Source organism: Pleurodeles waltl, chromosome 4_1 (genome assembly GCF_031143425.1).
Source record: "Pleurodeles waltl isolate 20211129_DDA chromosome 4_1, aPleWal1.hap1.20221129, whole genome shotgun sequence".
Classification (NCBI taxonomy): domain Eukaryota; kingdom Metazoa; phylum Chordata; class Amphibia; order Caudata; family Salamandridae; genus Pleurodeles; species Pleurodeles waltl.
The window spans coordinates 8,047,079-8,069,914 of NC_090442.1; the positions used below are offsets into that span (position 1 = coordinate 8,047,079).

General features: G+C 42.2%; 1 protein-coding gene across 1 annotated transcript in view; it reads right to left on the reverse strand.

The window, feature by feature from the left end:
- Positions 1 to 22,836, reverse strand: part of LOC138287227 (astacin-like metalloendopeptidase) — a 161,188-nt gene that overhangs the window by 92,132 nt on the left and 46,220 nt on the right. The window contains exons 4-5 of the mRNA XM_069227581.1: positions 4,740 to 4,880; positions 4,535 to 4,652 (exon numbers count right to left, since the gene is read on the reverse strand). Of these exons, the coding sequence (XP_069083682.1) occupies positions 4,535 to 4,652; positions 4,740 to 4,880 (259 nt within the window). The remainder of the gene's footprint in view (positions 1 to 4,534; positions 4,653 to 4,739; positions 4,881 to 22,836) is intronic.

Below are 22,836 nucleotides of genomic sequence, written 5' to 3' on the forward strand. Positions count from 1 at the left end.
GCCCTGGGTACCTTGGTACCATATACTAGGAACTTACATGTGTGTATCAGTATGCCAATTATGGGTGTAAAGCAAACAACTAAATTTAGGGGCAAGAGCACTGCCACTGGGGTCCTACTTAGCAGGATCCCAGTGAACTACAGTCCACGCTCACTGACATCAGACAAAAAGTGGAGGTAAGTATGCCAGAAATATGGCACTTCCCTACTGCAGACATCTTTGAAGCCCACCATTTAGTCCTTTATCTATTTCTGTGGCTGAGAGTCTGAATATAACCTTCTTAAAAATCATTGTGCGGTGGGTGATTTGTATAGGCTTTCACGTCAGTCGCTGGGAGCAGACAGACACGGAGCTGGGCTGTGTTGGTTCTTCTCGCCGCTGTGTTTCTGTGTGCCTCCTCGCTGTCACTTGCCTTGGTCGCTCATCTCTGGAAACCTGACAACATGGTCCATTTTGGAGGAAGATGCCTGTGTGTCTTCTTCTTCTAGAGCTGGAATCAGTCTTTCCAGACTATTTCCTAATTGTTGCTGTTGCTCTTGAACTGTGCTGTTCACTGTTCTCTTGACGGTCTTTGCTCCCGGCTTGAATGCCGATGCAGTGGCAGAATGTCAATGAAAGGGAACTGGCAGCTCACCCGACACACACCTTGCTCCAAGTGGGCTGGTCTTTATGTAACCCGCTTGTTGGCCGATACCTGTTTAGTACTGCATACCCTAAGTAAAGAAGCCTTTACTGGAAGAGCCTTGCCTTGAAAGCCATGGACGTGGACGTCACTGGGACACAATAAGCTGTCTTTCTGTATTGTATTCATATTCTTTGCGGGGCAATTTGAGTCAGCTGACAACTCTTTCTGAGAAATTTTCAAAATTCCAAATTCTTTCTCTAACTCTAAAGTCTGTAGCCCCAGTGCTGAAGGGTTCACAAGCAGTTGAATCCTGCAGCCAAAACTGAATGAACTGTATTCATGCGAGTTTCAGCGTCTCTAAGGAGCATCAAGCTAGACAGCGCAAAGTCTGGAGTTACACAGATGCTCACACTAGTATAAATTCAGTTTATTCAATTTTGGCTGCAGGATTGAACAGTTTGTGAACCCTTCAGCACAGCTGGTGCTCTCAAGCAATTGTTGATGACATCATTGGAACTTTAATTGCCAACTCAGATCCTGACATGCCAACAGCTTGACAAGGCCCAAGTGGACGCCTGTTTCTCCAAACAAGCCAGATAGAGATTGCCACAGGTTTCTACAGGTTTCTTGGGAAGCTAAACTAAACCATGACCTCCAACTTCGGAAATTCTGACGCTAAATATTTTCAGCATTTTTTGCTATGAATTTTTGAACTACCACGGGGGCTTTTTTGTTTTCACCCTCTCTGTCCTGAAGATGGTCTTGTGGATGAATACGCTTTGAGACCAAAATGTCGACATATTACCTATCTTTCTGTGGAACAATTTGCAACACCTATTGGAGTTGTTTTGTTATGTTCATCAGACATACATTCCTGAGATACATCCAGAAAGTGAGCTCCCACTACATTGACATATGGTAACAAATGTTTAATTATTGTTGCAATAAACTAAACAATGTTGATGTACTTGAAACTTTGTCGGAAGACAACCCCCGGATTGGACCTTTTTGGACTTTTCCGCTTGATTTTGTGCAGCTTTTGTTACATTCTATACTTTGTTCTAAATCAATGATACTCAAAGTACAGCCCAAGGGGGGGGCACTGGCGGCCCACTTGACATTTACATGCGGCCCTCCCTGGTGAATAGCAGCAACGGCTACTGTTTACTTACTGAGCACTAATAATCAGAAGAAAATCTTAAATAAACGTTCAAGCCTTAATTTGCAGGTTAATTCAAGTTATGAAGTAACTAAGACGGAGTCCTGCACCACTTAACTTTCAGAACGCTTTTATTTTTGAAGAATTCTTGCAACAAATGTGTAGGAATAGGATTAAGTTCCTTCAAAATTCAAAAAAGTGTATTTTATTAGCATGCAGAAGCGTTTACCACACCACTGCATTGAGAGTCTTTTTTAAGTGAGAGTTTTCAAACATAAATTTAGAAACATTCATGCTTCCCCACCCCACCCTGACAACAGTGCCAATGGTGAACTTAGAGGAAAATCAGTAATTATGTGCACCCTTTGGATGGCCTGGGTTGCCAATATATGTGGGCAGTACTGTAATCAAATGCAGCAGAAGGTTTTGTACAATGCACATTCTGAACGTATGTATTTTGAGTAATCCGGGATTCATCATTGTGCAATTCAGCCATACAATCCCTGACCCACCGGGCCCCCCATTCCACCACCCTCTTGGCATCAGTACAGCCCTAGGTGACACAACAGACCATGCACTATGACCGTGGGCAGATGTTTGTGAGTTAAAGATGTAAATGATAGACATCATCAAATAATAGCAAATCATATAATAATTGCTTAATAATATTCCTTGTTGGCACTCTTACAGGTTTAACTTTCTAAAAGCTGCATTTTCAGAATCACAATTTCAAATCCAATTTAACCATAAGTTAGGATTTTAAATTGTGTTTCCAGAGACACCAAACTTGAAGAGATGATCTCTTCCCACTTCGGAATTACTCATATAAAATGTAATAAGGTAACTCCAATGTTAACCTATGGGAGAGATAGGCCTTTAAGTACTGAAAAATATAGCAGTACATGTACCATCTTGCCCTCTCGGGTGTCCAGCGCCTACCCTAGGGGTAACATGTGTGAAAAGGGAAGGTCTGGGCCTGTCAAAATGTTTATTTTGCCAGGTTGAAATGGCAGTGTAAACCTGCAAACACAGGTTCTGCAATGGCAAGCCTGAGACATGTTTCACCTTTGCTTAAGTGGGTGACACAATCAGTGCTACAGGCCCACTAAATGCATTTAACTTACAGGCCCTGGGCACATGCAGTACCATATACTATGAATTTATAAGTCAATTGAATATGCCAATTGTGTATAAGCCAGTTCTAGCATGTTTAAGCAGAGAGCACAAGCACTTTAGCATTGGTTAGCAGTGGTAAAGTGTACAGAGTCCTAAGGCCAGCAAAAACATGAGGTCTGAAGGCAAAACGTTTGGGTGAACCACGCCAAGGATGCCAGGTCTAACACACCCCTTCTACTGCAAGGCCTTTCTGAGGTTGGCTTAGGTGGGACTGACTGGGGATGGTTAAGATCTTTCTTCAGGGGAGGAAAGAAGAAGTGTTGCTTGCGCCCTGTCTGTCAGCAATCAGCAAGGAAGCGTGTCTATGGGGTGCCTTAGGGCTCTTTGAGCCCCACACTATTCAACAGATTTCTGGCTCACTTGGCCAAATCATACAACCTTGAAATATCTCATATGCTGACAACATTCAGGTGCTCTCGAGAATCCATCCTTCTTCTTCCATCACAACATAGCCTTTTGAAGCCTGTCTTTCTGCTACTCTACATTAGTTTGGAAACAGACCGCTGCTATGTAATGTGGACAAAACTAAGATCCTCCTGTTTGGCCATATGAAAGAGGAATGGCTGCTTAATTGCTGGCATAGGGACTTACCTTTCCTAGGCCCTTCATCACTAGCCAGGAATCTGGGCACAAAAATATATGACAAGCGATCTTTTTTACTTCAGATCACTTCAGTTGTTGCCATGTGTTCTTCTTTACTCAGATCCCTCAGGAACTGCCTGGACTTCCTGCCCTTGAAGACATGTAAGACAGTGGTTTATGCGCTTGTAACCTTGAGATTGGACTACGCTTAAAGCTTGTATCCTGGCATCTCTGACAAAAAACTTCAGTGGGTTCAAAATGCGTCTGTTCATTTAATCTTTGATGCCCCTCAGGAGCATTCGTATTACTCAGCATCTTCAAGGGTTACCTGCCAAAAAAGAGGATTCTCTTCAAATCTCTCACAATTTTACACCGGGTAATCTATTGGTGGGGTCCGCAGTAACTGATTAGAAGACCTAGGCACTATCTGCTCTCCAGATCCTTGTGCTTGCCCTTAGTTTTGCTAGTCACCATCCCGAGATTCCTTTGGTTTGTGCTTGTGGCAAATGGAACCAGCTTCTCCTTTCTCTCTAAATCTCTCATGAACTGTCTTTTCATAAAGCTCTTTTCTCAGCACATTAGCACGTCTTTTCACTAGCCTTACTACAGACTACTATGCCCAGACACTTTGGAGCAGCTGTGCACTCATAAATCCCTTGCATTCATTCATCTGAGGCTCAATGTGTGTCCTCCTAAACTTTCCTTCCATAGACCCTTGCACTGCAGCAGAGAACAACAGAAGACTTCTGTGCCTTTCATAGAGGAGGCTTAGGGCCTGATTACGACCTTGGCGGATGGGATACTCAGCCACAAACGTGACAGATATCCCGCCCCCCATTTTAAAAGTGCCATAGGATATAATGGAACTTGTAATACGGCGGACGGGATATCTGTCACGTTTGTGATGGAGTATCCCATCTGCCAAGGTCGTAATCAGGCCCTCAGTGTCCACAGCACAACACCATGAAGCACCATCGACACCAGGCACCTACCCTTTTTCAGAGACGATGTTCAAGTAGTCTCTTTCCGTGAGGCGAGGGACAAAGGTCACGCAGGTCATGGTTGCGATCTCCTGCATGGCGGCGGACACCTTGGCCTTCTGAGCTTCACCTGGGTGGGGCAGGATGAAAGATAAACATCATGTCTGGCTATGGGGAAAGCTTCCATAGGACGTTGACAATGAGAAAGAACATGTACCATAAACACCATCGAGGACGTAAGGGACCCTGACGAGTCCGTCGCTGGAGTGGGGCCAAAGGCATTGGCTGTTCAGACAGGTGATGGCATTACGGCCTTGTATGGCAAGAATATCGCCGTCCATCAGTGGGACGTAGGCATCTGAAGGTATGAAAGAACAGACAATCCATCAGCATCTGAGACATTTCTTGAGAAACTTCCAGTAAACATGTGAGGAGGGGAGGGTGAGGCGCAGGCCTCCAGGTGCCCCCTCCCCCCAAGTCCCACTCACAAGTAGAAAACAATAGTTTGTTCTTTACGTAATTAAAAGAATAACACAGGACTGCAGCCCCGCTATTGAAGCCTAATTGTGCAGCTTTTGTGTCTAGTGTGGTATGTTTTGTGCTAGTATTATTTTATTATTTTTATACTTTAACACTGTCTAGTTAGTACCAGTTTAAAACCAAAATACATCAATAGGTCGACGGAATCTTCCCCCTGCAACCGCAGGCACCAAAAAGCTGCATTACCGGTCCCTTGGGTCTCCTCTCAGCACGACGAGCGAGGTCCCTCGAATCCAGCGACACCGTCCAAGTGACCCCCACAGTCCGGTGACTCTTCAGCCCAAGTTTGGTGGAGGTAAGTCCTTGCCTCACCTCGCTGGGCTGAATTGCTGGGAACCGCGACTTTGCAAGCTTCTCTGGCCCCTGTGCACTTCCGGCGGAAATCCTGTGTGCACAGCCAAGCCTGGGTCCACGGCACTCTAACCTGCATTGCACGACTTTCTAAGTTGGTCTCCGGCGACGTGGGACTCCTTTGTGCAACTTCGGCGAGCACCGTTTCACGCATCCTCGTAGTGCCTGTTTCTGGCACTTCTTCGGGTGCTACCTGCTTCAGTGAGGGCTCTTTGTCTTGCTCGACGTCCCCTCTCTCTGCAGGTCCAATTTGCGACCTCCTGGTCCCTCCTGGGCCCCAGCAGCGTCCAAAAACGCCAAACGCACGATTTGCGTGTAGCAAGGCTTGTTGGCGTCCATCTGGCGGGAAAACACTTCTGCACGACTCTCCAAGGCGTGGGGAATCCATCCTCCAAAGGGGAAGTCTCTAGCCCTTGTCGTTCCTGCAGTATTCACAGTTCTTCAGCCTAGTAAGAGCTTCTTTGCACCAACCGCTGGCATTTCTTGGGCATCTGCCCATCTCCGAGTTGCTTGTGACTTTTGGACTTGGTCCCCTTGTTCCACAGGTACCCTCAGTCAGGAATCCATCGTTGTTGCATTGCTGATTTGTGTTTTCCTTGCATTTTCCCTCTAACACAACTATTTTGTCCTTAGGGGAACTTTGGTGCAATTTGCACTCACTTTTCAGGGTCTTGGGGAGGGTTATTTTGCTAACTCTCACTATTTTCTAATAGTCCCAGCGACCCTCTACAAAGTCACATAGGTTTGGGGTCCATTCGTGGTTCGCATTCCACTTCTGGAGTATATGGTTTGTGTTGCCCCTATCCCTATGTTTCCCCATTGCATCCTATTGTAACTATACATTGTTTGCACTGTTTTCTAAGACTATACTGCATATTTTTGCTATTGTGTATATATATCTTGTGTATATTTCCTATCCTCTCACCGAGGGTACACTCTAATATACTTTGGCATATTGTCATAACAATAAAGTACCTTTATTTTTAGTATAACTGTGTATTGTGTTTTCTTATGATATTGTGCATATGACACTAAGTGGTACTGTAGTAGCTTCACACGTCTCCTAGTTCCACCTAAGCTGCTCTGCTAAGCTACCATTATCTATCAGCCTAAGCTGCTAGACACCCTATACACTAATAAGGGATAACTGGGCCTGGTGCAAGGTGCAAGTACCCCTTGGTACTCACTACAAGCCAGTCCAGCCTCCTACAATAGGTAAATGAAAGATGATTCGTCAACCTCAGCGAAGGGCCTCCCACTGCACAGCAACATCTGTCACTGAGTTTGTAGGAACTTTTGATCCATTTGAGGTAGAGACAATATTTTTGTTAAAATCTACAAATTATGCAGCAGATGATGGATTATGTGGCAAATGCGTAACCGTGCGGAACAGCGACAGCTGCAGAATTGCATAATCCTAGTGGCCCTTCTTATGGCACTATATGAAGCAAAAAGACACTGACAATGGAGAAGTTTGGCTTGTCTTAAAAATAAAACGCTTGCCAAGATTCACTATTACAACACTGGAAGAGAGTGGCAAGGACCAGTGCAAGTGTCTATTCTGGAAAGAAAAGCACTGGCAGCAATGTCAGGCAGCACTGGCACCTGCTGCTGCTGTCCTGCCTGCTCTCAACAGGGAGGAGGCAGAGGGGGGAGAGTGAAAGGACGGTGAGGATCAGAGAAGCGGGGGAGACAGAGAAGGGTGAGGTGCAGGGAGGATAGTGAAAGGAGGGTGAGGATCCGAGAAGAGAGGGAGACAGAAGATGGTGAGGTGGAGGGAGGATAGTGAAAGGAGGGTGAGGATCAGAGAAGCGGGGAGACAGAGAAGGGTGAGGTGGAGGGAGGATAGTGAAAGGAGGGTGAGGATCAGAGAAGCGGGGGGACAGAGAAGGGTGAAGTGGAGGGAGGAGAGTGAAAGGAGGGTGAGGATCAGAGAAGAGGGGAAACAGAGAAGGGTGAGGTGGAGGGAGGATAGTGAAAGGAGGGTGAGGATCAGGGAAGCGGGGGAGACAGAGAAGGGTGAGGTGGAGGGAGGATAGTGAAAGGTTGGTGAGGATCAGAGAAGCGGGGGACAGAGAAGGATGAGGCAGAAGGATGAGGCAGAAGGGAGGCTAGTGAAAGGAGGGCGAGGATCAGAGAAGCGGGGGGACAGAGAAGGGTGAAGTAGAGGGAGGATAGTGAAAGGAGGGTGAGGAACAGAGAAGAGGGGTAGACAGAGAAGCGTGAGGTGGAGGGAGGATAGTGAAAGGAGGGTGAAGGACAGAGAAGTGGGGGACAGAGAAGGCTGAGGTGCAGGGAGGATAGTGAAAGGAGGGTGAAGGACAGAGAAGCGGGGGGACAGAGAAGGGTGAGGTGGAGGGAGGATAGTGAGAGGAGGGTGAGCATCAGAGAAGCGGGGGAGACAGAGAAGGGTGAGGTGAAGGGAGGATAGTGAAAGGAGGGTGAGCATCAGAGAAGCGGGGGAGACAGAGAAGGGTGAGGTGGAGGGAGGATAGTGAAAGGAGGGTGAGGATCAGAGAAACAGGGGAGACAGAGAAGGGTGAGGTGGAGGGAGGATAGTGAAAGGAGGGTGGAGGACAGAGAAGTGGGGGAGACAGAGAAGGGTGAGGTTGAGGGAGGGGATGGTGAAGCAGAGGGATGGGAGTGCAGCTGGGAGGAGGCAGAAGGGAGGATAGTGAAAGGAGGGTGAGCAACAGAGAAGAGGGGGAGACAGAGAAGGGTGAGGGGGGAGGATAATGAAAGGAGGGTGAGGATCAGAGAAGAGGGGGAGACAGAGAAGGATGAGGTGGGGGAGGATAGTGAAATGAGGGTGACGATCAGAGAAGAGGGGGAGACAGAGAAGGGTGAGGTGGAGGGAGGATAGTGAAAGGAGGGTGAGGATCAGAGAAGAGAGGGAGACAGAGGAGGGTGAGGTGGAGGGAGGATAGTGAAAGGAGGGTGAGGATCAGAGAAGCAGGGGAAACAGGGAAGGGTGAGGTGGAGGGAGGGGATAGTGAAACAGAGGGATGGGAGTGTGAAGGAGGCTGGCCTGGCTTGTAGTGGGTCCAGTTATCCCTTATTAGTAGATTAGTAGTGTTCTAGCAGCTTAGGCTGATACAGGTAGCTATAGCAGAGCAGCTTAGGCTGAACTAGGAGACATGAAAGCTCCTACTATACCACTTATATCATATAGGTACTATATCATAAGAAAGACAATACTCAGAGTTACCACAAATAAAGGTACTTTATTTTAGTGACAATGCACCAAAAATATCTCAGAAGATATACTCTATTAGGAGATAAGTAGAATACACAAGATATACACACAAACCAAAATCAGGTAAGTAAAACAGTCAGAAAGTAGTGCAAACACTAGAATACAATAGGATGCAATAGGCCTAAGGGCAACACCAACCATATACTATGAAAGTGGAACGCGAACCACTTAGGGACCCCAGGCCTAGTGTACTGTGTAGAGGGTCGCTGGGAGTGTGAGGAAACACTAAGGGTGTCCAAGATACCTCACCCCAAGACCCTGAAAAGTAGGAGTAAAGTACTACTTTTTCCTCAGAAACAAACTAAACTTGTGATAAAAGATTTTGCAAAGACCACACCAGACTGCAAAGCACTGAAGACAGAATCCTGGACCCGAGGACCTGCAAAGGAAGGGGACCAAGTCCAAGAGTTGCAAAAGTGTCCAGGGGGGGCAGGAGCCCACTAAACCCCGGATGAAGGTGCAAAATGGCTGCCTCCGGTTGGAAGAAGCTGAAGATTCTGCAACAACGAAAGGTGCTAGGAACTTCTCCTTCGTGCAGGAGGACGCAGAGTTGTTTCTTTAGCAAAAGACAGCAAACAAGTTGTGCTAGATGCAAGAGTCGCAGTTGAAGAAAAAGGGTTCTGCCTGGGCCCAGCAAGGACCAGAATGTCGCCACTTGGGAGAGGAGACAGAGGAGGCCCTCAGCAACGTAGAGAGCCCACGCACAAGAAGGTAGCACCTGCAGAAGTCCTTGAACACGGGTTCAAGAAGTCTGAACATGGTGGTTGTCTCAACACTGCAAAAGAGGGTCCTACGAAGCCGGAGATCAACTCAGGGAGCTGAGCAATGCAGGACAGAGTGCTGGGGACCTAGGCTTGGCTGTGCACGAAAGATTTTGTGGAAATGTGCACAGAAGCCCTTGTAGCTGAAATTCACGTGGTGCACAGGATTACTATCTGGAGAGGGGAGGCAAGTACTTACCTCCTCCAAATTTGGACAGTTGGACCACTGGACAGTCTGGGTCACTTGGGTCCACCACCTGTGTTCCAGGAGCCACACTCGTCAGGATGAGAGGGGTTCCAGAGTAGCCGTGATGCTGAAGTTTGGTGCCTGCTGAAGCAGGGGGAGGATTCCGTCGACCCACAGGAGATTTCTTCGTGGCTTCCAGTGCAGGATGAAGGCAGGCAGTCCCCAAAGCATGCACCACAAGGAAACAGTTGAGAAAGCCGGCAGGATTAGGTGCTACAATGTCGCTGGTAGTCTTCTTGCTACTTTGTTGCAGTTTTGCAGGCATCCTGGAGCAGTCAGCGGTCGATATTGGGAAGACGTGCAGAGGACCTCTGGTGAATTCTTGCAAGTCATTATCTGAGGAAAAGACCACCGGAGAGACCCTAAATAGCCCTCAGAGGAAGATTGGACACTTAGTCAGGTAAGCACCTATCAGGAGGTGTCTCTGACATCACCTGCTGGCACTGGCCACTCAGAGGCCTCCAGAGTGCCCTCACACCTCTGGATCCAAGATGGCAGAGGTCTGGGACACACTGTAGGAGCTCTGGGCACCACCCCTGGGGTGGTGATGGACAGGGGAGTGGTCACTCCCCTTTCCTTTGTCCAGTTTCGCGCCAGAGCAGGGACTGGGGGTACTCTGAACCGGTGTAGACTGGCTTATGCAAGGAGGGCACCATCTGTGCCCTTCAACGCATTTCCAGAGGCTGGGAGAGGCCAGCCTTCCCCAGCCCTTAACACCTACTTCCAAGGGGAGAGGGTGTAACACCCTCTCTCAGAGGAAATTCTTTGTTCTGCCTTCCTGGGACTGGGCTGCCCAGACCCCAGGAGGGAAGAACCCTGTCTGTGGGGAGGCAGTAGCGGTAGCTGCAGAGAAAACCTCAGAGAGCTGGTTTGGCAGTACCCGAGGTCCATAGTGGAGCCCCGGGGATGCATGGAATTGGCACCTCAATACCAGATTTGGCATGGGGGCACAATTCCATGATCTTAGACATGTTACATGCCCATATTCGGAGTTACCATTGTGAAGCTACATATATGTATTAACCTATATGTAGTGCACAAGTGTAATGGCGTCTCCGCACTCACAAAGTACGGGGAAATGGCCCTGAACTATGTGGGGGCACCATTGCTCGTGCACGGGTGCCCTCACACTTAGTAACTTTGCACCTAACCTTCAGCAAGTGAAGGTTAGACATATAGATGACTTATAAGTTACTTAAGTGCAGTGAAAATGGCTGTGAAATAATGTGTGCGTTATTTCACTCAGGTTGCAGTGGCAGTCCTGTTGAAAGGTTTGTCTGAGCTCCCTGTGGGTGGCAAAAGAAATGCTGCAGCCCATAGGGATCTCCTGGAACCCCAATACCCTGGGTACCTAGGTACCATATACTAGGGAATTATAAGAGTGTTCCAGTGTGCCAATTGAAATTGGTAAAAGTGGTCACTATCCTATAGTGACAAATTTAAAGGCAGAGAGAGCATTTGCACTAAGGTTCTGGTTAGCAGAGCCTCAGTGACAAAATTAGTCACTACACAGTTACACACATTCAGGCCACAAACTATGAGCACTGGGGCCCTGGCTAGCAGGATTCAAGTGAGACAGGCAAAAACAAACTTACATACATGTAAAAATGGGGGTAACATACCAAGCAAGATGGTACTTTCCTACACCCCCCCCCCCCAAACTAAGGACAATAAGGCTAACCTTGCCCAGATGAGTCTTCATTGTCTAAGTGGAAATATCTGGAGAGTCCATCTGCATTGGAGTTGGTACTTCCAGGTCTATGTTCCACTGTATAGTCCATTCCCTGTAGGTATATGGACCACCTCAACAATTTAGTGTTTTAACCTTTCATTTGTTTAAGCCATAATAGAGGTTTGTGGTCTGTCTGAACAATAAAGTGAGTACCAAACCGGTATGGTCTCAACTTTTTCAGGGCCCAGACCATAGCAAAGGCCTCCCTCTCTATGGCAGACCAACGCTTTTCTCTAGGGGTCAACCTCCTGCTGATAAAAGCAACAGGTTGATCCTGGCCCTCAGTGTTAAGCTGTGACAGACCTGCCCCTGCCCCTAATTCAGAAGCATCAGTCTGGACTATTAATTTTTTGGTCTAACAAGGGCTTTTTAGGACAGGTCTGTTTGAGCTCATCAAAAGCCTTTTGACAGCTAGCTGTGCATAACACCTTTTAAGGCATCTTTTTGGATGTGAGGACATTAAGAGGGGCAGCTATGGTGCCGTAGTTCTTAATGAACCTCCTATAGTACCCTGTGAGGCCTAAGAAGGCTCTCACCTGGGTTTGAGTTGTAGAGGGAGCCCATTCCATAATGGTTTGGATCTTCCCCTTCAGTGGTGCAATCTGTTCCCCACCTACCAGGTGGCCCAGATAAACCACTTTCCCCTGCCCTATCTGGCACTTTGAAGCCTTGAGAGTGAGGCTTGCGTTTTGCAGGGCCTCCAAAACTTTCCACAGGTAGACCAGGTGGTCATCCCAGGCGGAGCTAAAGACAGCTATATCATCTAGATATGCTGCACTAAGGGCTTCCAATCCTTGGAGGACTGTGTTCATAAACCTCTACAAAGTGGCAGGTGCATTTTTCAATCCAAAGGGCATAACAGTGAACTGATAGTGCCCTCCAATGGTTGAAAACACTGTTTTAGGTTTAGCATCTTCTGAAAACTTAATCTGACAATACCCTGCAGTTAAGTCAAAGTGCTTAGATACTTGTCAAACTGTTACGAAAGGGGATTTTAAGAGAGTAGGGCACTCACCAATAATTTCGTTTAAAGTATCCTATGAACGGTGCTATCCAAGGTTGTTCCCCAAAACACCCTTCAATTGGGAAGCCCTGAACCTGTCCCTAAATATATTGTTCAATTGAAGCACTCAAGCCCTTATAAAATTGAGTCATTACATATCAAATTCAAACCCAGAAAGTCCAGTAATCCATTTGCGAAAGTCTTCTTCTTCTTTAATCTTTCGTTTTAGCAACCACAGCCAAGCCAACATGTGTTTCGGCAGGGTACATATCTCCCAATATACTTCATCAAGGCTTCTCTCAGCTGTTAACAATTTATAATATCCAGTCAATGTAATATTTGAAATATTAATGAATCCAAAACATACTCTATTTCTTATTTTTAACTTACACCCAGTGATATATCAAAGCCTTATATGTGGTGGAAATCTATTACACAGTGTGTCATCCTATATACTAGTAATAGTTATATTATTCTTTTTATGCTTGTATGTAGACCCACATGCACCCATGAGTGGCACTTTAAACACCAGAAACACCAAGGTGTGTTCAATTAGTTGAACTCGAATAAATAAGTTTGCTAATATTACCTGATGTAATAGGTTTCGTTTTTTGTATTTTAAGTTGTAATTTAGATTTAAGTTATCTGTAAGTACAAATATAATGCACATGTGAAAGATGCAAACTCTTTCTCCTTTATTTATTTTTTATTCTTTAGATCTTTAATTTATACAACATAAACTATTATATGTATCTGTTACTAAACTTACAGTAGAATATTGCAATTTAATGTTGTGTGTTCTATATATAAATGTCTCCTTCTTCCTTCTAAAAGAAAAAAAAAAAAAGCCCTCTTAAGTAATGACCAAAAGTAAGAATATATACCGCTTCATTATATCTCAAAATAAAGAATTATCTCTGGTTCAGTAGCATAATATCGGGGCCCGTAACTGGGACGCGAGCACGTGAGAAAAGCTATACCGTGAATCAAAGTATTTAAATCCTAATTATTCATTGACAGTGAAAACGGACCTCACGTTTTCTTTTTCATGGTAGTTATAATAGAAAGAGGACTTCGAATACGCTATCGTATTCTAATACATGTTGGGAAACGTAACATTATGCAAGTGTGCTGCTTGCCCCATCTTACCGCCTATACTATGCGAAAACTCTATAACAGCACATTATTTGGGCCCTTGCACTACAACGCGAGTATGCGATGTGAAAACAGCGCTATAAATTATTGTATTTAAAACCTAGTTTTTCACTAACACTAAAGGTGGGCTTATCCGTTTTTTTTATCCAACAGTAATCAAATTCAACCAAGGATCACTGATCTCCTGGGACATAGTATTCAAGTGTCTGTAAAAAAAATGTAGAGTTTAATATTCATCTATCTTAGATTTGATTGCAAAATTGGTTATTTATAATAAAATTATTAGCACCAACTACTATATCAATCTATTTAGTATAACATTACGAGTTCCTTGTATTTGAGCTAATTATTTACTCTACATAGAAGTTACTTATTGAAACTCATAATATAACAGTAATTGCATATACATATATCATGTATGACCTAGTTTATATACATATGCCTGAAGTGGATTTCTGATATAGAGGCCCCACTCATCCGCGCATGTTTTTCAATGTATTCATTGTACAATTATTAATCCCCCTGGCAATATTCAAGTTCATAATCAGAATTCAAACCACATTCAACTGCCATTAATCAGATAATCCAACACGATTCCCTCCTTCTTAAAACAAGCTCTCTATTCCCTCCTCTCGGGTTTGATTTAACATGATCTTATCCAAAGAATTTCAAATTCTTTCTGTGTACCTTGCATATCACAATCTTTCATATGTACCGCAATAGGGAATCTATCATCATTATGTTTAATGGCTCTCCAATGTTCTCCAATCCTAATTTTTAGTGGGCGTATGGTGCTTCCTATGTATATGCGATTACATTTACAAATCAACATATAAATGACGTAGCTCGTATTACAATTTATAAATGTTTGAATTGGGTATCTCCTATTACTAATCATTCCTCCAAACTCTCTTTGTCCCTGGCATGCCCATCTACACACGTTACAGTTACTACATTTAAAAAAACCTCTATGTTCCTGATCTAACCAACTCATGCTGGTATGTACACTAGGATAATTGGGACATAAAATGTTGCTAAGAGTTTTACCTTTACGGTAGACAACAGCTGGCCTTTTATCAAGGTACTTCTTAAGAGTACAGTCTTGCATTAGAATATGCCAGTACTTCTTCATACTTTTTAGTAGTATTAAGGAACTGTCTGTATAATTTATAATTATCCTAATTTGTTGTTCCTGTGGCTTTCTTTTTAGTTTGTCTTTGAGTGTACTGTCTCGAGTTACATTTTGTATCCTGCGTATAGAGTCATCCGCAATTTAATTTGAATAACCTCTGACTCTAAAACTTTTTCTTATATCTTCTATGCATGCTTCAAAATGTTCATCCAAACTACAGTTCCTCCTCGCACGAATCATTTCTCCAAATGGTATTGCACTAATTTGACTAGCTGGATGAGCACTTGTAGCATGTAGTAGTGAATTACATGATGTAGATTTTCTAAATATGTATAAAAAATGGGGGTGAGCAAGGAGTGATATGGCGCTCCTACCTCAATATATATAGCCACATAAATATCATACAGTACGGTGCCAAATACTGGGGTTGCACCCTCCAAACACCCCTAGAGAAGTAACCCAATGTTACCTGTAATGCAATAAAGAGTATTAGCACACAGACAAATAGTGTTATGATCTGTAAATATCAGAATAGTTATACACAAAGTAATACAGACTCCCAAGTAAAGGACATATATTGGTATAACAAAAGTTCCAATCACAAAGATTCCATCCAAAGAAAAAAAGAAAATTTGTTTCATCAGGATCCAAGTAAATGTAATCCAATTCCAAAGAATTATTCTTAATTAAGTATCTAGCGCATCGTCCCCCTATCAGAGTTGCATGAATTGAATCCCAAAAGTTCATCCAATTCCAAAGTAAGCGTAATCAAATTCACAGTTCAATCCTGAGTAAATGTCCATCCCATCTTCCCGCTGTCAACACGTGTTTCATCCTGGGAGTGCCCACGGATTTCTTCAGGACCTCCTACAACAGTATTGTACATGTATTCTTAAATTATGTTATGTCATGATAGAAAATTTACATCATTATTTGAATAGGTGTGTCGTGAGAACCCAATAATTATCAATAAAATCATAACACCCCATATCGTGTGTCTTTTGTGAATATTGTAAAGTAAATAAACAAATTGTTATCAGTGACCAAAAGCAATATTATGATCAGGCAAACTGTCCAATGGTGTTCACACGTGACCCTCAACCTCCTACTAACCATCAATGACTCTTATATTGAATTGATATCACATTCCTACCTTTGGCTAATTGTTTCACTCGTGTAATTGTTGGAATATCCCTTGTAATCTGTTAGTGTTATAAGGTCTCCTATTAACGTGAAATATAATATAAGAAACATTTACCAAAAAAGGCACTCGCTAACGTATTAATCGATGTCTACAGGCTATAGGTGGTGGGAACGCCAAGAAAAAAGAAGGACTCAGAGATAAATTTATGAGGTTAGAGAAACTCAAGAAAAGTGAGATGTCCAGATGGTGGGATGCGATTACATTGCAACAGTACAAGAGGTTGGAAAGGATTCCACGAGGTTTACGCTCACATATTTTCCCTACATATGATGATCTGGAGGTGGATCTATTAAGAAAATGGGAAGAAGAGCTAAAATCCAACTCCATGAAATTGATGGATATTTTAATAGAAAATGCTGAAAGGAAAGTGAGTAAATTGCAAGCAGATATAGAGATATTGGAAAAGGAGATTATGGAATTAGATTTGAAGGAAGCAACGGAGAAGAATTTCATAATACTTAATGATGTGATTATGAGATTTCAGGATGAAATCAAACAGAGGAAAGCTAGGAAGTTTAAAAGGGATGAAATGGACTATGCAAATGGAAGGTTATTTACATTTTCACGGAAATATGATCATTTGGTTAAGCATAAAATCTTGACAGTGGAATCAAGTACCTCAGTGGAGTCACCATCCACCTCTAGGAGTAGTTTGGCCACAGATACTAGTGATATAGAAGGTGGGGATGCATGTGTAAGTTCTGATATACAGGGAGCTGGTTTTTTACAAGAATTGAAAAGAATAAAACAAGGCAATTGGGAACTAAACCTAAAGAAAACCAGACTAGGAAGACAAGAAGAGGCAAAAGAGGAGGGGAAAAACGAATCTCGCTCAGGAATGAGAACGAGATCATGGGACAAGAACACTTACAAAGTTTAAGGGATTTAGATAATAATGTGATAAATTTGTCAGACAAATCACTATCTCCGGATATGATTAGTCTTTTAAACAAAGTTTTAGGTTTCTGCCCATCATCAATTGGGGATATATGTAAAACCAAAGTAGATCTGTATAAGTTTATCAGGAAACTTAAAATTAAGAAACACTTTGAAGCTTATGGGAAAGATACTCAACAGGCCTTATATAAAAAACCGGTACTGAGTGGCTTGTCTATTCAAGATATACATGATACAGTGGCACTAATGTCAATTACAGACTATGAAGACAATCCAACTACGGTTTCTACTATACTACAAGATTTGAATCTAGCATCAGATATACATGTCACCAGTGGCCTTAAACAAAGATCAACGTGGACACCCACATCTGTATTGGATAACAATATAGATACATTTTATAAAATGGTATGGACAGACCTGAACAGACAAGACACTAAAGGAATACATTTAAACATACCAAATCTAAATAAAGATGAATTTAAGGCACTACAATTACTAAGATCGGATGAAACTGTGATTATTAAGCAAGCGGACAAAGGTGGGAATATAGTGGTCCTTAACCGCAAAGACTATGAACAGGAAATATATACACAATTATATGATGAGCACTGTTACGAAAAAGTAGTCTCTAATCCTATATACAGGGTGACTAATGATATCAATAAGATGTTGAAGAATTGGAAAGAGAGCAAATTATTAGATGAGGATGAATACTTGTATCTTCGGGTATTTCGTCCTAGATATCCATGTATATACACGCTACCTAAAGTTCACAAGCAATCAGCATTTCCACCTGGGAGACCAATAGTCTCGGGCATAGGTGGCCCCACAGAAAGATTATCTGAATTTGTAGATACTTTTTTGCAACCTTTTGTTCATAATTTACCCTCTTACATTAAAGACACGAAACATATATTAAGTATACTTTCAGATATACAATGGGATTAGAGGAATGATCATGGTTACTCTAGATGTGGTGGCATTATATACAAGTATTCAACATAAATTTGGTATTCAAGCATTAGAACACGTTCTGTACAAGAGATCTGCTAGTTTGATGGAACATACAAAAATGATAATTACTATGACAGACTTTATACTTAATAAAAATTACTTTCTATTTAGAAATGAATGGTATAGACAGAAACAGGGTGTAGCCATGGGATGGAAATTCTCCCCCTCATATGCCAATTTATTTATGGGGTGGTTCGAGGAAACTTGGATATGGGGTCCAAATGCAGCAGAATGGCACACCAATATTTTATACTGGGGACGATACATTGATGATTGTTTTATGTTATGGACAGGGGATGTTAGTACGCTGGAGAATTTTTGTAGGTATCTTAACAGCAATGATGTGAATATTAAGTTTACATATAAACATAGCGAGACATGTTTGGAATTTTTGGACGTTGAACTGTTTGTAGAAAATAATAAAATAGAGAGTAGGTTGTATCGGAAACCAACATCATGTAACAATATACTGCATTCCACCAGTGCTCATCCACAGTATCAAATTGAGGCAATACCACTTGGAGAAATGATTCGAGCACGGAGAAACTGTAGCAAACATAGTGACTTTCTTCAGGAAATTGACAATATGGGACGTAGATTTTTAACCAGGGGATACTCCGAGAACATCATTAAAAAATCAATATACAAAGTGAAGAGAATGTCACGTGAACAGACACTGAGTAGGGCTGCACGAGAGGGTGATTTCCAAGATAAAGATGAGGTTCGTAAGGTTAGGATCATTTTAGATTACACTGAGAAATCGAAGAGATTGGTTAGGAGTATGAAAAAATACTGTTCGATATTAATCCAGGATGATATACTCAAGAAGCACATTGGGAATAGACCTGATGTGGTTTATAGGAGGGGGAATACCCTTAATAATATATTGAGTCCAAGTTACCCATTGGAGAAAAATAACTTAGATTGGTTAGGGAAGCATAATTTAGGTTTTTTCAAATGTGGTTCTTGCACGGTCTGTAAATGGGCATGGCAGCCCAAGATGGAATTTGTTGATTATTATGGTAATCTAGTGTCTATTAAATCACATATTGATTGCAATACAAAATTTGTGATTTACATGATCATATGTAAGTGTGATAAGATTTATATTGGCAGTACGATACGTCCATTAAAGGTCAGAATTTCAGAACACTGGAGGGCAATAAATTCAGAAGATGAACGTTACCCTATAGCTTTACATATCAAGAATTGCCAAGCACAGGCAAAATATAAAGTGTTTAAATTTCTTGGCTTTGATCACTGTGCAGCTAACCCACGTGGTGGGAATAGAGAATTAGCCCTAAGGAGAAAGGAGTCCTACTGGTTTTTGAAGTTTAGAGCTGTTGAGCATGGTCTAAACACCGACCATGAAATGGAGTATTTCCTGGGTGATATTTGAATAATAATTTGACAATACTATATATTGTATACGGTTGGGCTACTTCATTAATATGATATATTATATAATAATCAATTCTATGTCAGGTTCAATGCATTGGTATGTAATATTAATAATAATATAATATGGATTTTAAATATGCAATATCTAAAATACAGCGATAATGGCATAATAATTTTATTCGGGGACTGTAGGAAATGATGGGCTATACTAATCCATTTGTTAGTATGGTGGTTATAATATAATATTTGGTAATCATAATGATAGTTGCAATTCTAAAATTATATGGAGCCCCGATATTTATAACTTGCCAAAGATGGAAGTCTTTCGTTTATTTCTATTAAGAAACACACGGACGCTCTTACGATGTTGTTCGTCTTCTATTTTTAGATTAGAGTTGAGTACTTAACGCGGGCAGCAGAGGCACCGCGATTGTTAGATAATGGACATTTGCCGGAGCAGCGTACTCGCGTGACGACGGCATTCTATTTAATAGCGGTAAGCGCCAGTAGCACCCAACCGTAGACATCGATTAATACGTTAGCGAGTGCCTTTTTTGGTAAATGTTTCTTATAGTATATTTCACGTTAATAGGAGACCTTATAACACTAACAGATTACAAGGGATATTCCAACAATTACACGAGTGAAACAATTAGCCAAAGGTAGGAATGTGATATCAATTCAATATAAGAGTCATTGATGGTTAGTAGGAGGTTGAGGGTCACGTGTGAACACCATTGGACAGTTTGCCTGATCATAATATTGCTTTTGGTCACTGATAACAATATGTTTATTTACTTTACAATATTCACAAAAGACACACGATATGGGGTGTTATGATTTTATTGATAATTATTGGGTTCTCACGACACACCTATTCAAATAATGATGTAAATTTTCTATCATGACATAACATAATTTAAGAATACATGTACAATACTGTTGTAGGAGGTCCTGAAGAAATCCGTGGGCACTCCCAGGATGAAACATGTGTTGACAGCGGGAAGATGGGATGGACATTTACTCAGGATTGAACTGTGAATTTGATTACGCTTACTTTGGAATTGGATGAACTTTTGGGATTCAATTCATGCAACTCTGATAGGGGGACGATGCGCTAGATACTTAATTAAGAATAATTCTTTGGAATTGGATTACATTTACTTGGATCCTGATGAAACAAATTTTCTTTTTTTTCTTTGGATGGAATCTTTGTGATTGGAACTTTTGTTATACCAATATATGTCCTTTACTTGGGAGTCTGTTTTACTTTGTGTATAACTATTCTGATATTTACAGATCATAACACTATTTGTATGTATGCTAATACTGTTTATTGCATTATAGATTTTCTAAATAGTTTAGTTTCAATCTTATTCTTCTTTATGAAAAGTTCTACATCGAGAAATTCAATGTCAGTAAGACTATAATGGTAAGTAAATTTCATATTTACACTGTTACTATTTAAATAGTTGCAAAATGCATGTAAAGTTGTCAAGGTGCCTGTCCATAGTAAAAGACAATCGTCTATATATCTCCCCCAATATAGGATGTATGTACGCCATTCCGATGCTCCAGGTTCCCATAACCACGTTTCTTCAAACCATCCCATATATAAATTTGCATATGATGGCGAAAACTTAGATCCCATAGCGACACCTTGTTTCTGTCAAAACCAATCATTTTTGAAAAGAAAGAAATTATTTTGTAAAATTATATCCATCATTTCAATGAACATCTTGGTATGTTCTGATAGACTCAACGATCTTTTGCCCAATATATGGGTTATAGCTTGTAATCCTGAATCATGTTTAATATTAGTATATAGAGCTTCCACATCCAGGGTCACCAGGTAAGTATCAGGTTCCCATACTATATCACTCAACATGCCCAGAAGGTGTTTTGTATCCCGAATATATGAAGGCATATTATATACAAAGGGCTGTAAAAATATGTAAACAAGTTCTGCTAGTCTTTCAGTGGGACCTTCTATCCCAGAAACAATAGGCCTCCCTGGTGAAAAGCAAGATTCTTATGTATTTTCGTTAAAGTATAACTACATGGAAACTTCGGACGTTTAACTTGTAAGTATTTGTATTCATCTATGTCTATAATACCTTTTTCAAACCACTCATGAAGTCTCTGGTTAACCAAATTAACTAAACATTATATGGGATTCGTTTTTACTTTCTCAGAGTATATCTCATTATTAAATTGTGTGTAAATTTCATTCTTATATTCATGTCTGTTAAGGATAACTACATTGCTCCCCTTATCAGCTCCTCTGATTACTATATCCCTATCTGTCCGGAGGGATTTTAGTGCCTGGTATTGGCCATAATCTAGATTGTAGTCTCTTTTATGTTTCTTATCTGATAAGAATTTATTATTCAAGTCTTCATTCACTAGTTTGTAGAATACTTCTATGTTACTGTCTATAGGCACCCTAGGTGTCCAAATTGATTTCTGCTTCAAACCACTGATTACTTGAGTATCTGCAGTGATATCTAAGTCCTGTAGGACCCTAGACATGAAGGTAGGAGATTCTTCTTGATCTGTAATTGATAAAATTGCCGCTGTATCCCTAATGTCTTGTATGGACAGTGTACTCATAACTCTAGTTTGTTGTTGACCTATCCCAATGTCAGGGTTTTTAGGGTTTATCTCAAAGTGTTTCTTCAATTGCTTAGATACTTGGCAGAAGCCAGTGTATTTATCAGCTCATCCGCCCTGGGTATAGGGTCAGCATCAGTTTTGGTTACTTGATTGAGACCTCTGTAGTCCACACAAAACCTGATTTCCTTTTTACCATCTTTACTGTGAGGTTTGGCGACAAGCACCACTGGGCTACCCCAGGGACTTTCAGAAGGTTCAATCACTCCCAGATCTAACATTTTCTGTACCTCTTGTTTAATGCACTCTCTGACATGGTCAGGCTGCCTATAAATCTTACTTTTGACAGGTAGACTGTCTCCAGTGTCGATTATGTGCTCACGCCAGGTTGTCGTACCTGGGATCAGTGAGAAGAGGTCAGAGAACTGATCTAAGAGATTTATGCAGTTGTCATCCTGCTCAGCAGTAAGGCAATCTGCAAGCATAACTCCCTCCACTAAGCCATCAGCTTCAGTGGTGGAGAAGAGGTCACAGAGAGGGTCACTATCTTCTTCCTGCCCCTCATCAGTGGTCATGAGCAGGGTTAAGTCAGCCCTGTCATAATAAGGTTTCAGGCGATTGACATGGAGCACCCTAAGGGGACTTCTGGCAGTGCCCAGGTCTACCAGATAGGTGACCTCATCTTTTTTCTCCACAATGAGATGGGGTCCACTCCATTTATCCTGGAGTGGTCTTGGGGCCACAGGCTCCAATACCCACACCTTCTGTACTGGGTGGTACTGGGTCAGGACAGCCATCTGGCCATGCCATTGCCTTTGGAGCTCTTGGCTGGCCTGAAGGTTTTTCCTGGCCTTTTTCATGTACTCTGCCATTCTAGATCTTAGGCCAAGTACATAATCCACAATGTCTTGTGTTGGGAGCTTTTAAAGGTTGTTTCCAACCCTCCTTTACAAGAGCAAGGGGACCTCTTACATGGTGCCCAAAGAGGAGTTCAAAGGGGCTGAA